At 43.8% G+C, this 14,548-nt stretch overlaps 1 protein-coding gene across 1 annotated transcript in view; it reads left to right on the top strand.

Annotated features, from left to right (window-relative positions):
• The window catches only part of GRIP1 (glutamate receptor interacting protein 1), a 216,184-nt gene that overhangs the window by 182,250 nt on the left and 19,386 nt on the right, over positions 1-14,548 (top strand). The window contains exons 19-21 of the mRNA XM_007447392.1: positions 359-470; positions 581-625; positions 5,364-5,597. Of these exons, the coding sequence (XP_007447454.1) occupies positions 359-470; positions 581-625; positions 5,364-5,597 (391 nt within the window). The remainder of the gene's footprint in view (positions 1-358; positions 471-580; positions 626-5,363; positions 5,598-14,548) is intronic.

The following is a 14,548-nucleotide window of genomic DNA, read 5'->3' as shown; positions in this document are numbered from 1 at the left end:
ACTCTGAAATTCAATTAGTAAGACCATGGTCCTTCTGGTCTTTGAGATGCTTTGAGTTTCCTAAAGCGTCCTTCTACTGGAGCTGGCTTGACTTGGAAGCCACAGTGGGAAGAAAGCCAGATCCAAAACGAATCTCTATTTTGTGTGTGAGATGAAGGAGAGAGAGATTCTGGAGACCAAAAAAAAAAAAAAAAAAAAATGTCTGGCAAGTTCTTAACCCAGACTGTTTTTCACAACAGTTTTACAGGGGCTCCGGACAGCGCAGAGGCTGAACAAGAGGAGAACTTCTGGTAAACAAAAAAAAAAAAAAAAAAAAAATGTCTGGCAAGTTCTTAACCCAGACTGTTTTTCACAACAGTTTTACAGGGGCTCCGGACAGCGCAGAGGCTGAACAAGAGGAGAACTTCTGGTCACAAGCCCTAGAGGATTTGGAAACGTGTGGACAATCAGGAATTCTCAGAGAACTCGAGGTAGCCTCGGTCCTGCTACTTTTATTGTTTCTACATTCATTTTTTTCTTGGTCCTTTTGAGTTGGCATTGATCACACCAGTTCATTTAAAAGCTTTAACCCTTTCCACAGGAGAAAGCTGACAGGCGTGTGTCTTTGAGAAACATGAATCTCTTGGTAGCTACCCTTTATGTTTATATTTTTGCTTGTGAAGCTGCCTTCCCTGCCCCCTTGCCGTCTGGACAGTGATTTGATTTTATCCAATGCAGTTAAAAGTATTTCTTTCCCCATTTCCCCCCCTCCCCCCCACCCCGCCGAGCTTACTGACCTGTGGCTTCTGCCATTTGCTCCCTGCTAACCCTGACTGTACCTGTTTGCCACTGGATCGTTTGGGGCGAGCTAAGTCTCCCAGCAGTGGCATCTCTCATTCTCTTATTTGCTTTAGAAAGGTTTCTTTGGCATGTTTTCATTTGGACCTGGTAGAGACATTAATTTGATCGTGAAGAGGAACATAAGAGGAAATTTTATTTTACTTCATTTTGCCCTTAAAGTAGATGACAGTGCCTCTGGTGGAAAAAGCCAGTCTGTTTGAAAAGCGGCCAGCCAACATATTACAGACTACATTGCTGTTAATTGCAAATCCTGATTCTTTGTTAACTTAGTGTGAATTCAAGGAGTTGCAGAGAGACGGAGTATAATAGCTGAACTCCTGGGGAGTTCTTTAATCAAAGCCATAAATTTGCTGACGGTATTCACACTTTGGTCTGGGAAGTCCTGGACTGTTTCCTTTTATGTTCTTTTAAATTTTCGGAGCTGTAAAAAATAAAGTGGCAAAAGTTTCATTTTTATTTTGATGTCATATGAGGTCCCCAAGTCACCATAAGGAATGTGAATGGCCTAATGGGGCGGAACTCTTGCAATTCTAAAATGATGACTCATCTTTATATTATTTTGCTTCTCAAATGCATGTGTGGATATTTTATGTGATTCTAAAGTCTGTGAATCTGCAAAGAGAATTATAAAGAAAAATACTAGTTTGAATTTGTAAACATCATGATTATTACCTGGCATGAATTGCAGCTTCAGAGCACAAGTTAAAGGACCTGGAGATGGATAATCCCATAAACTTTAAATAAATTAAGATGTTAGCAGTTGATTCCCTTTTATGAAACTTTCAAAAAGAGTAGAGTGCTTAAGTATCAGGTGGCTTATTTAAACTTTTACCACTTCCCATATGGAGAAGGGTCAGCATTCTCCCAAACTGAGTAAAGATCTCAGTTCACAATTTTTGAACATATTCCTGCTTTTCAAAGCATGTTTTGGCTCATATGCCTTTTGCGTTTTGAAATACTTCTCTTTTGAAGAAGCAGCTATTCTTCTAATAGCTTCTACAGTAGGTAAAATGAAGATGATGTAAAAAGTAGTACAATGAAGTGTTTTCACTCAGACAGTGAGTTACCCAATGGAAACAACATACGTCAGCATAGAAGTCATCTCGCAGGAGCCAATAGGTTTTCTCTAGCATCGTTTCAGGCAGGTGTGGCCCTCGAAATTATACATCCAGGGGAAAAAAATGGGTTGAATTAATAAGCCAAATAGAAATTAAAGTTTTCAACTAGGAAGAATGATTGACAAATCCATAAATTAGAACCTCATTCACACTTTTAGCACAAAGGGTATTCATTTATCAGTTTGGATGAACTCTGCTCCCTTGATTGCAAAAGCTACTATGCAAAAAATACTACTGGAGCTAGGTTCCTGCATAAGAAATGTATATCCAGCATTAAAAGTGAAAGCATACTATCACTGTAACAAATGTGGAAGATTAGCTAAGATGAAAAATGATTACAATTGAAATGAAAATGAAAATTATACTAGTCATTTTCCCCATTACTAGCAATAATTTAGGTTCAGCTTTAGCGCTGAAAAGTATATAGTTTTAACAAAAGAGAAAAATGCAAACTAAGACTTTGGACAAGTTACTTAATTTCCTTATCAGGTATTTCTTCTTTAAAATATGGGGATTATAATGACTAATGTTTATACGGCACTTAACATAGAACATGACACAATAAATGTTTGATAGAAATTATTTTTGCCACCTTTTTGAGTGATGAATACTGCCTTAACTATCTTTTACTTAGTATAGCATAGGAAGGTTTAACTAAATGTCAGATAGAGAACTCTTAAATATATTCCTCCTAAGTTGTATGTATACCAGTTATCTCACTAATAATTTTGAAAAAGTATAATATAAATTATGAATTGTGCAAAATGAAAACAGGCAATACATGCTCTTGAAGCAGAAACAAATCCTAGAAAACTTTAAATAATTACTTTTCATTTTAGTTTTTGTATTTGTGTTTTAATTTTAATATTCCTTCAGCAATATCACTAATTCAATTTACATTCACTTTAAACAAAACAATCTATCCTTTGAACACTCGACCTGAAGACCTTTTGATGGTCTGTCATTGCTTCCATTAGAACCCTTTCTAGATCAGATTGTAACTTCTGTTGTGGCTAAGGCTCATCAAAGCAGAAGTGTTGTCTCCCGGCTGTAGTGATTATTTGACTTCCAGTGTGTTTCCTGTTGGTCTAATGAAAAATGAGTATTAAAAATAAATGTTGGGCTTCCCTGGTGGCGCAGTGCTTGAGAGTCCGCCTGCCGTTGCAGGGGACGCGGGTTCGTGCCCCGTTTCGGGAGGATCCCGCGTGCCGCGGAGCGGCTGGGCCCGTGGGCCGTGGCCGCTGGGCCTGCGCGTCCGGAGCCTGTGCTCCGCGAATGGGAGAGGCCACAACAGTGAGAGGCCCGCATAACGCAAGAAAAAAAATAAATAAATAAATAAATGTTAACAAAGCAAATAGCTAGTCTAAATAGGTAAAAACAATAGGTGGATGGTCACCACAGCAAGAAAACAATCATCAGATGCTATCAGTAACAGTAGATTAAACAAGGAAATGATATGTGTGAGTTAAATGCCATAAAATAAAAGGATGTTCCATGTTACCAACAAAGCTAGTAATAGAAAGGTTTCAATTTGAAGGGGATTTATCTGAAATAAACCATTATATGGATAATCCACACTGGATAAATGTTAAGGGTTTTTTTTCATTTACTAAAAAAAGTCAGTTTGTGTTTCAACCTCATACTTGACTGAGAACCAATATAGCCTCATAGTCAAGAATGAGAGTTTTGGAGACAGATTGCTAAAGTTGTAATCCCAGACTCTTGGGCAAGTTGCTTCACTTATCCAGGCATCCCCTTCCTTAAGTGAAATGAGGAGGTATAATAATTATAATACCTTACCATATAGAGTTATTATAAGTATTTAATGGTATGCTACATACACACACACATATGTGGTACTTAGCATTTGTAAATGCTCAGTGACCCATGAGGTATTTTTTTACAATTGTTTTTTTTTTAAATTATCAGTAAGATAACTGATCTAGTCAGGATATTGATAAGTTCACTTGTTTTGTTTCTTTTTCAACAGAGTTGTAGATATACCTACCTGTGTGCTAATACTTGGCTGTCATTCAAAGATCTTGTTAGTGGCATGTGTATAGCTGAACACCACGTGAAGCTTGGAAATATAAATCTTAGCAAGATAACAAATGAAAACTCTACTCACTTTGCAGTATTCCCTCCTGATCAGTAATTTTAGATAGTGCACTTGGCTCATTTACTACCTATGGGACCTTGTGTAGGTCAGCCTTTTTGTGCCTCAGTTTCCTCACATGTAAATTAGGAGGAATAACAGCACTTACCTCATAAAGTTGTTGTGAGGCTTAAATGCATGAATACATTCAAAGGACTCAACAAGTTACACTTCTGTTACTTTTAGCATCAGTATTAACACCACTAGATCATGTTGTAGCCAGTCACGTGGCACGTGGAATTTGTTTTCTGTATCCATGATTTCATGCAGATTCACTGATGCTGGTACACCATTATATAACCGTCATACGGAGGAACACAGAGCTGGCTACAGGCATATTTTCAGAATTTTAGCATCCTCTAACCATGAGAAATGAACATTCCCAGCATGATATTGGTTTCAAATGCTCTTTTTGTTCCACTTCTGAGACTCAGTCATTTTTGAGATCTAATCTTAGCATTCCTTGTGCATTATGCAGGGAACATATTTGAAAGTGAACAAACTTCTCAATTCACTGGTAAAATCCAACCCAGGTCTCATCACTTTTGAAGCAAAGGGTTGAATATGGTAGCGTGATAAATGATTATTCCTTAACCTCTCTGAGGATCTTACACAAAGGTCATTTCTAAGAAACACTGACCTACCCCAAAGGATGTGGAGATCTAGCTGATCTACAAACTTCTCCGGCCGGCCACGTGGCCAAAGGAAAGACAATATGCCAGAGCTAGGCAGCCAGCATTTGGTAGAAGCCCTCGCCTTTGTATCAGTGGCCTCATTTCAGCCCATTGTTACCTCCAGGTGGGGCTAGAGGCACCATTGCAAATGGGGTCAGCCTGGTCCCCACTGAGGAGTTCTTAGTTCATTTCTGTAAGATATACTGAAGGTTGCCTCGTGAATCCCATCTTTAGATCCCACTCAGTGGAAAGTTAATGCTTAAAATGTAGTTTGCAGTAAGCAGATGTTAGAGCTTTTCAGTTTGCCTCCAGACTGCCAGGGGTGGTATTTGATTAAATAAACTCAATGGCTTAAGTACTTAAATTGGATTTGAGTTGTGCATTATAAATGTCACTCGTGAAGCATATTCCCAGACTTTCATGGTGCAATTAGTACGTCCATTCTCCAGCCTTTGGTTATGCCCTGAAGAGACCGTATGTTGACTGGGCAGCAGGGGAAATGTGCTTCACGTTGAGCAACCAAACGCTTTTCTTAGTCCGTGGCTTAATTGTTTCTGAAAATTGTCAATGCCACAGGCAACAATCATGTCGGGGAGCACGATGAGTTTGAATCACGAGGCCCCTACACCTCGCAGTCAGCTGGGGCGACAGGCCAGCTTCCAGGAACGGAGCAGTTCGCGGCCACACTATAGCCAGACCACTCGGAGCAACACTCTGCCCTCGGACGCGGGCAGGAAGTCTGTCACCCTGAGAAAAATGAAGCAGGAAATGAAGGAGATCATGTCCCCAACTCCTGTGGAGCTGCACAAGGTCAGGAAACTCTCTTTCCTTCCCTTAGGGTCACATTCTGTTCAGCGTGGCCACCCCGATGCAAGCATGATCATGACATTCTACTGTGGGCTCAGCCAAGGAGAGAAGCTAGAGCTTAAAGGCAGGTCATCAGAGACCGATTGTTCTCAAAACGTGATCTCTGAGAGGTGATCTCATAAAACGGGGAACACTGGCTTTCAAGCAGTGAATTTATCAGAAATGTATTTATGGCCAAAATCTTCTCACAGAAGTTTGAGGTTCTAGTGTCACGTGGAGGTTGAATGAGTTGGTCTGTTATTCCAACTTCATTGGGACAGGGAAGGATTTTCTAAATGTCGTACACTCCCAGCTTCACTGAAAAGGGGTTTCAGGGATGACACTGGAAGGCTTAATCATCAGTTACAGACTTCTCAGTAGACGTTTATATTATTCAGGGGACATGAAGTTCTCTTTGAGATGTCATTTAGATGTCTTGGGTCAGGACAGGGTAAGCCCTGGTTATATTCCATCTCTGCTATGATAGTTGCCTCACTTTGCTTCATGGAAGAAAACCTATGATTGCAAACAGCTGAATCTGAGTTGCTGGCAGAGTTTGAACACGGCACGTGGAGGTGACAGTGTCTGTGGAACCCAGGCCAAGGAAAGCAGTGGGAGGGAGCTTTCTCTGGTTTTCTTTTATAGAACTCTCATGCTTTTTGTTGTTTTGTTGCTAATACATAAGGATGTATAGTTGGTAACAATCTCACCCTACTTTTCTTGAGAGCCAAGACCCTCTCTGTAGTTAATAATCTGTTAACTAGAGATAAGTTATCGGTCTTACCCAGAAGAGCATATAAATGTCAGGTTGAGAGGAGGTAAAGGCCAACTACTCCCTTTTTCCTCTAACGACTTCAGTCTCCCTAACTATTAAAAGTAGCTGTTTTACAGCTGACAAAGGATATAGTGAAAGAAAGGATTGTATAGGAAGTTGGGTTCTGAATTCTGTGTTCCAATCCCGGGTTCAGTCTTTCATCACTCATTCATTCGTTCATTCATTCAGTGCATAGACTGTGCATTCATTTACTTAAAGAATGTATTATAAATCCCCAGGGAGCACATGGTCTAATGGGGAGACAGTCCAGGAAACAGTAGGAAGATGGTGGGATAAGTACAATAGACGCTAGACTAGGCTGCCCTGAGGGATGGTGCCGGGGGCGGGCGGTGGCGGGCAGGGTTGGGGAGGAACCTGAACCCACCACAGAGGAAGATAAAGCCTTCCTAGATGCAGGTGTTGACTCCGCAGGAAGGTGGAGGGTGGGAAGGCATTCCAAAGCACAGAAAGAAACATGTACAAGGGCTTCCCTGGTGGCGCAGTGGTTGAGAGTCCGCCTGCCGATGCAGGGGACACAGGTTCGTGCCCCGGTCCGGGAAGGTCTCACATGCTGCGGAGCGGCTGGGCCCGTGAGCCGTGGCCGCAGAGCCTGCGCATCTGGAGCCTGTGCTCCGCAACGGGAGAGGCCACAACAGTGAGAGGCCCGCGTACCGCAAAAAAAAAGGAAAAGAAAAAAAAACATGTACAAAAGGATGTCACAGACAGCAATATACTGAGGAAGTGCAGATCTGCCAATGAGAGCCTTGTGCGTTAAGAGGCTTTACAGACTTTACAGAAAAGCAAAGAAGTTTCTGACACTTAAGGGTGGGGACCCAGCTCTAGCCCCATATCACAAGTTAGTTTGTTTATCCAGTTACTGTGAATTGATGTCTGTCTGGTAAACACCAGCCTTCACCACCTGTCACATATCCTAATCTGCTAATTGACAAACACCATTAGGAGGCTATAAGGACTCCATTGGTGATTAAATTGCAGAAGCTGCATAGTCACTGTACCAAGCAAAGGGCTGGCCCTTCCTGATTCCCTCGGTTATTTAGGAACCCTGCCTTCCCCTCTTCTCTAAAAGTCTACCGCCCAGGCAGAGGGGAGCATGCTGGGTAACCCACCTTCCTTCAGCACCAAAGGAAAAGGATACCAGTGAGTGCCTGCAGTGTGCTATATTCTATTTTTAGCCTCCCACAGCAGTGCTTCTTAGCAGATATTTATTACTTCCAGCTGCAGGATAGGGAAATAGCAAGTATAAAATAGAGCCATTTTTCCTTCTGGAGTGAAGCGGTCTCCTCAAAGGGAGATTCCTGATAGCCCAGCAATACAAAAGGCTTGTCTCCCCATCCCTCCTGTACTGAAAGCAGTTAGCAAAGATGACGACAGTCAATTGGCTGTGCAGGTTGTTATAGCTGAGGTTTTAAAAAATGTGCTGAAAATAGATCTTGTTTTTTGTTTGTTTTTTTTTAAAAAAAAGGCGTCATGCATTTAGCAGCACAATGAGTGGCAGAGGATGGACTGGTTGGAACATTTGTGTCGGGGGGTGTGAATTGAGAGGCCACAGATCACAGACTCCGCTGCACCCACTTGACCTAATAAATGGGTTACTTCTTTCTTCCTTCACTTCAGTCATTTCCCACGTGGCTTCACTCTTCTTCCAGATTGATAACCAAACAAAATAAGATGCTCAAAAGTAGGTGGTGTCCTGGGCATTGGAAGACACCCAAAATGATCTTGTTAAGTGAAAATGTAGCAGAGGAGCCTGCCGCCTGACAATATGGAATTCTGGGGGTGGTTTATGCTCACATCTCGGGTATCTTTTCTTTTTTAAGTGAATTCAATTACCCTGATAGGCCGTCCACATGTTTGTTGTTAAACACATTCTCCAATTTTGAAATGCTTGAGAGGAGAAATAGTCATTAGAAGAGTCACTTTACTCAGAGCAGAGACTGGTAATTACGCTTGTGTCTTGATTATGGGCGTCCCTTGAACACTGGAGGGTTACCTGACACCATGAAAAGGCACAGTGCCTTGTTGATGCAATTGAGTTATCTTCCCATTGGGGTGCTATTAGCCTGCACTAAACCTTCACAGAAGTGAGGAAAAGGTACTCTTTTGGGGGAGGGTGTGGAGAGGGGACCAGGGAAATAGAAAAACATCCCTTCCTCAAGTTAAAAATAACCCCAAGTTAAGACTGCACAGCTTGGCAAGTGGAATGAAGGCTGGTTTTCAGTTCCCTGAGTCCCTTGGGTGGACTTTTCTACATAGACCTAGCGGAGGAATTCCCAAGGGGCTGCAAAGACCAGAGTAGAAAGGCTGGGTAGGGTTAATAGCACACCATTCTGAACACACTTGGTGTTATTTTCCAGTTGCCGTCTTTCTCGTGGCTGTGTGCCACTTGGTGAAAGCTGGCCATGAGAACAAGTTGTGGATCTGTCCGTATCCAAGCCAGTGCCTACAAACTCTTACTAGCACTAGAAGCTGCCTCAGGAGGATAGGAATGAATGGGCCGGTACCCACCCCCCTTCCTGGGGAACACAAACAAAAAGCAAAAACCACTCCATCTCCTGATACAGAAAGAAGAAAGCGTGGGCTTAATCCTCCAGTTTCTCAAGTTGGAACTTCCTCTCCATTATCTGCCCCTCCTTTTCCACCCAGCCCTCCTCACCAATACCTTTTCTTCCTTCAGACCTTCTGAAAATGCAGAGCTCAGGTGAGAGGCCATATGGTTTTTGTTTATTTCACACTATCTATTGTGTCTGAGGCTCTGCTGTGTCCCGGCAGGTCTTCCGTCAGGTCGACCCCGTGCATTCCTGAACCTGAAAAGCTAGTTATCCTTCCTGACACTTGAGAACAAAGCACCACAGCCTCACTTCCCTTTTGGGCCTTTGTGGTTGGAGGAGGAAGTTGGCGCTGGAGTGATGGTTCGGTACTTAGATGGGGGCACGGCAGGTAGACAGTGAGGGAGTCACAGGGAAGTGATACTCGTGTCTCCAGAGGCCATTGCCTCTCAAACTTTCTTGGCTAAGACACAGTCCAAAATACATTTTGCCTAACATTTTCTCTTTTGTTTCTTTTATTTATTTATTTATGTGTTTATTTTAACAACTTTGTTTGTTTTCAAATGCTGTCACATTAAGCTGATTTCAAGACTTATTAATGGGTCTCCACCAAAAGTTTGGGAACCGTAGCCTTAGAGAATAGTTTGGCATATGGACCTCTGATGATCTTCACCATCATCACATGGCTGCTTGTTACAACGCAGGTTCCTAAGCCCAGCCTAGGCTCACCTGGTCAGCACTTTCTGGGAGTGGGGGCCAAGAATCTACATTTGAGCAACCCTTTAATGGATTCTTTTGCTCCCTAAGGATTGAGAATCACTCCCTTAGGTTTTGCTAACAGGAGGTGATTATTTTTGTGTCAGTGAAATCAGAGCCACTGACCCATAGTGGCTGAGTAAAGGGGAAATGAGGTTGCATCTTTGGCCCTGGAGCTTCTGAAGTTTTATCTTTAAAATGAATTCTGGTTTGTACTATAGCTTATCACAGATTTTTTTTTTCTCTTTGCAGTTAAGGAGCCTGTGATCTCAGCTACAGTTCATTGATAACCCCTCTTTTCCTTCTGAAGCTTAAATATTCTTTGGTGTCCACTTAATCTATTTCTGAGATGAATTCTAGCCTCACTTCTCTTTGCATACTTTAAGGCAAAAAACTTTTTTTTTCAGTAGAGTAGAAGATTCTTCATATTCAGAGCATTTGGACTTCTTAGAAAATCATTTCCTTTTGATGTTTTTTTTTTGGCTGCACCGCGCGGCATGCAGGAGATTAGTTCCCCAATCAGGGATCGAATCTGTGGCCCTTGTAGAGGAAGCATGTAGTCTTAACCACTGGACTCTGCCACGGAAGTCCGTGTCATTTGTGTTTCTCAATAAAATTATATTCCTTAATTGTATGCAGCTGTTTTTATTTATTTTTTTACAGAAAGGTTTTTAAAAATTATTTTCCAGAATCATCTCTTATTTATGGCTGCTGATGGCATGACCCGTGAACATTTGAGTCTCATGTTTCTTGTAGCTGCATTTGCTACCATCAACTTTTCTCTCAGCCACGTTCACTTTGCAATTTCAATATATTTGAGTGTTTTGAGAGTGGACCTTTGTTCTTCTTGATGTGATAAAGTTGTTTCACTTCTTGGAAGGAGTGTCATTTTTGGTGTTTAATGCCCACTTCTTTTGCAATATTCTCCCCAGTTCAGGAACAGGCTCGGCCTTAAGAGGAAATAGGAAATGGAAACACATATCTTATTCCGGCACAGGCATCTTTCTTCACCAAATATTTGCAGTTGGTACTCAAGATCCAGTGAGTTGTCAGGCAGACAGAGGTTTGGTCACAATCTGACAGCCACTGGCTATGTCACTTCTCTGAACTTCAATTTACTCAGCAGAAAAGGGGAGGGATCACCTGTTATCAGGAGAGGAGACTTCACAAATAGCATTTCCCAGGTGAAATCACCATTCAGTCTTACCTCAGCCCTACAGTGTCAGAAACCCAGAAAATGAGATCTCCTTAGGATCCCAGCCTTAAAGACGATTCAGGCAGCTGCCTTAGAGCCTCCAGAGATGGAGGTGTACACCATAATGAGAATCTCTTTACAGAGAGAAATGGACGTGTGTCTAGTTACTAGTCACTACATCAGCCTGACAAGCATATTCTCTCCTTGTAAAACCAGGGGCAGCTGACAATCAGTGTGGAATTATAGGACAAGGGTTGGAGTTTAGGTTGTATGTCTTATATGAGTAATGACATCCAGCCCCGACAGTCCTCAAAATAGATTGTTTCAATCCGCTTCCCTTGTCTGTGATTCTGTTAAGACTTACTTTTCAAAAATGTAAAAAACAAAATTCTTAAACGAATGATTGGCTCGTGCAAAAAAAATGTTTTTTTAACTCATTAATGAGGAATGACAGCAGGATGAAAAAGCTTGTTCAAAAGGAAGATAAAGAAACTATACCACATATATATATATATATGTGTGTGCATATATATATATATGTACATATATCTCAGTCCATGGAGGGAAAAAAAAAGAATGCCGAATAAGATTTCCTAGTTAAAATGAAAGCTGCTCAATGACTTACAGGGAAATAAAAGCAAGGCCTTTGAACTTATCTTTTCTGAGGGACAGAACTCAATTTGCATCGTATCTCTTATCTGTAAGTTGCCATCCACTTTTACAGAGTCTGAGCCCTGAGCCATAGAAATGTTAAGTCAAACCAGAGCTCAGTCCCCTAGACTCAGATGACCCTTAGGTGGGCTTGTTAGGCAGTGGTCTAGTGTGCCTGATATCTCAGTTTTTGATCTCTCACTTCTGTCCAGAAATGTTAATAGCTTCCCTTAAGTCTAGCCCTGGCCTAGGGATCATTCATCTTTTTCTGATGTTTTTGCTTGTCTCTGTTGTGATCAAATGTGTTTATTAATAGGTTGTAAAATACTGTTACCTACGGGATATTCGCTTTACAAACGAGGTGGCTCCCTGAGGGTCACTCTGTTTCCCTAATGTCCAGGTCCTTGGAGGCCTGTTGGACCTCTTCCTCCACCATCCTTCTGCTCTACTGTGTGTCTATTGCGTGTCTGGCCAGGCTGTGGTGAGGATGACATTGATAACAGTCCAGCCCAGGGCTGCCCTCTTTCTTCCCCTTAGATGGAGCACAGAGCTCTTTCTTGTTTGAGGATCTTTGTAGTGTCAAACCACAGCATTACCTGGAATGAGGAAATAAAATCAACTTTCTTAGTGCTCAGTGCAGTGGGAGTTTGGTCCGCTGTAATTTGTCATACTTCCCGAATGACAAGTTCCTGCCCCCAAATTCCCAGAAGCCCAGAGGATGGGTGAAGGGGATGCCTCTCACCCAGAGATGCAGGTGGCCCCTGAATCAAGGAGGCCACCTGTGATACTGTAGTTTATAATAAGTATACATTTGATCTTGGTCCCAGTAGCTGGCACAGAGCTCCTAAAACCCTTGGAATTTCTTAAATGTTGAGAGTGAGAAAGGTATCTTTTGTTATGTTAATGAGGTTCCCTTTAGATGCAGTTAAGGATAGGGGTTGCTTGCCGGTGGAGCCAATCCTGTGATTAGAGGGCTGGAACTTTCAGTCCCACCCCCAACCTCCAGGGAGGGGAGGGGATTTGCAGGTGAAATCAATCACTAAAGAGTTAGTGCCCGTGTAATGAAGCCTCTATAAAAACCCGAGAGGATGGGTCTCCAGGAGCTTTCAGGTTGGTGGAGATGTGGGGAGAGTGGTGCGCTCAGAGGGCACGGGGGCTCCGCGCCCTTCAGAATACCCTGCCCCAGAGGAACGCTTCCAGCTGGCTGTTCCTGAGTTGTACCATTTTATGATAAACCAGTGATATGGTAAGTTCTGTGAGCTGCTTTGTCAAATTAGTCAAACCCAAGGAGAGGGCTGCTGGAACCTCTGAGATATAGCCGGTTGGTCAAAGGCACGGGTGACAACCCGTGTCTGAAGATGATTGTCTAAAGTGCTGGGGTGGAGGTGAGGTGACACTGTAAGACTGAGCCCTTAACCTGTGGAGTCTGACGCTATCACCAGGGAGATAATGTCAGAACTGACTTGAATTGTAGGGCACTCAGCTGGTGTTGCAGGATTGCTTGGTGGTGCAGGGAACCCACCTACTCCCAACAAACACACACATGTTCGAACTGTGATCAGGACATCTTGCCCACGTGGGCCTGAGGGCTATGGAGGTCAGTAAGTTGCCAGGGGGACTCAGGAAGAGACAGGAGCTGGAGAAGAGCCAGGCCAGAGCAGACCTGGGGGCCGGAGAGCAGAGGCAGGTGTGGAGAGGGGCCGGCAGGCAGTCCTGAGCTGAGATGCTGGAACGGTCTCTGCCAGGCTGGCTGACTTGGTGCTGGCTGGGCAAGGAGAAAGGGCCAGGGGCGGAGCTAACGGTAACTAGCGCCCCGTGGCGTGGCTTGGTCTCCTGGAGGATTGGAGAATGATCTGGTTCTTTCCTCTTTGGTATGATGTGAAATGAAAGCTGCAAAGGTCCTCTCAGATGAATTGGGAAAGCAGCCCTCAATCCACCATGGATCTTAAAAACTGTGAACTTCTTTGGTTGGGACTTAGTTCTCCGAGGGCCAAGTCAGCCCTGACATGCACAGACTTAGGGCCACCATCCAAGCTCTGACTCTCCCTTTGTTGAGCCCCCGTTTGTCAAGCTTATGGGGCCACATGCTTGCCAGAAAACAGGAGGCAGCGTCTGACGCTGCTGTCCGTCCAGTTCTCTCCTCTGCCAACGAGACTCCTGGACAGGAAGGCAGCAGCTGCTTTTCCTGACCCTGTTCATCTTGGAACCCACATTTTTTTTTTTTTTTTTTTTTTTTTGCAGTACGCGGGCCTCTCACTGTTGTGGCCTCTCCCGTTGCGGAGCACAGGCTCCGGACGCGCAGGCCCAGCGGCCACGGCTCACGGGCCCAGCCGCTCCGTGGCAAGTGGGATCTTCCCGGACCGGGGCACGAGCCCGCGTCCCCTGCATCGGCAGGCGGACTCTCAACCACTGCGCCACCAGGGAAGCCCCGGAACCCACACTTTTGAGTGGCAGAATCCAAGATGGCTTCCTCTGGGCTGGAAGAATGCAACTGGAAAAGCCACACTTTGTTTTTTTCTTCCAGCCCCACAGGTAGAATAGAATTGTGCTCAAAACCAACATTACTTGAATTGTCAGGTTTAAATGAACAGGCGCCCCCCAGCGGTGTCTGCAGGAATAAACCCAAGTGCCCGGTAATTCGTGGAAGTACTAGAACCATCTCTGATAAGGCAGTTGGGTGAGGGGCTGAGCCACAGAGGCAGCCAGGGCCTAGGAACTGCTTCTGGAGATGGCTGCCACTTGCCTTGATGTGCTCAAGAGAGTAGACACGGTTGCCATCAAAATCCAGGTGGGGGGAGTTGGCTCTGCTGCTGAGGCTTTTCACTTGTGTCAAAACTGAAAACACAGGGCCCTCCCTGCAGTGGTTGAGGTTGAGAGTCCGCCTGCCGCTGCAGGGGACGCGGGTTCGTGCCCCGGTCCGGGAAGACCCCCC

This window comes from Lipotes vexillifer, unplaced genomic scaffold, assembly GCF_000442215.2.
Source record: "Lipotes vexillifer unplaced genomic scaffold, Lipotes_vexillifer_v1.1 scaffold170, whole genome shotgun sequence".
Taxonomy (NCBI): domain Eukaryota; kingdom Metazoa; phylum Chordata; class Mammalia; order Artiodactyla; family Lipotidae; genus Lipotes; species Lipotes vexillifer.
Note: the sequence above shows the minus strand (reverse complement) of the source record. Positions and strands in the feature narration are given on the sequence as shown.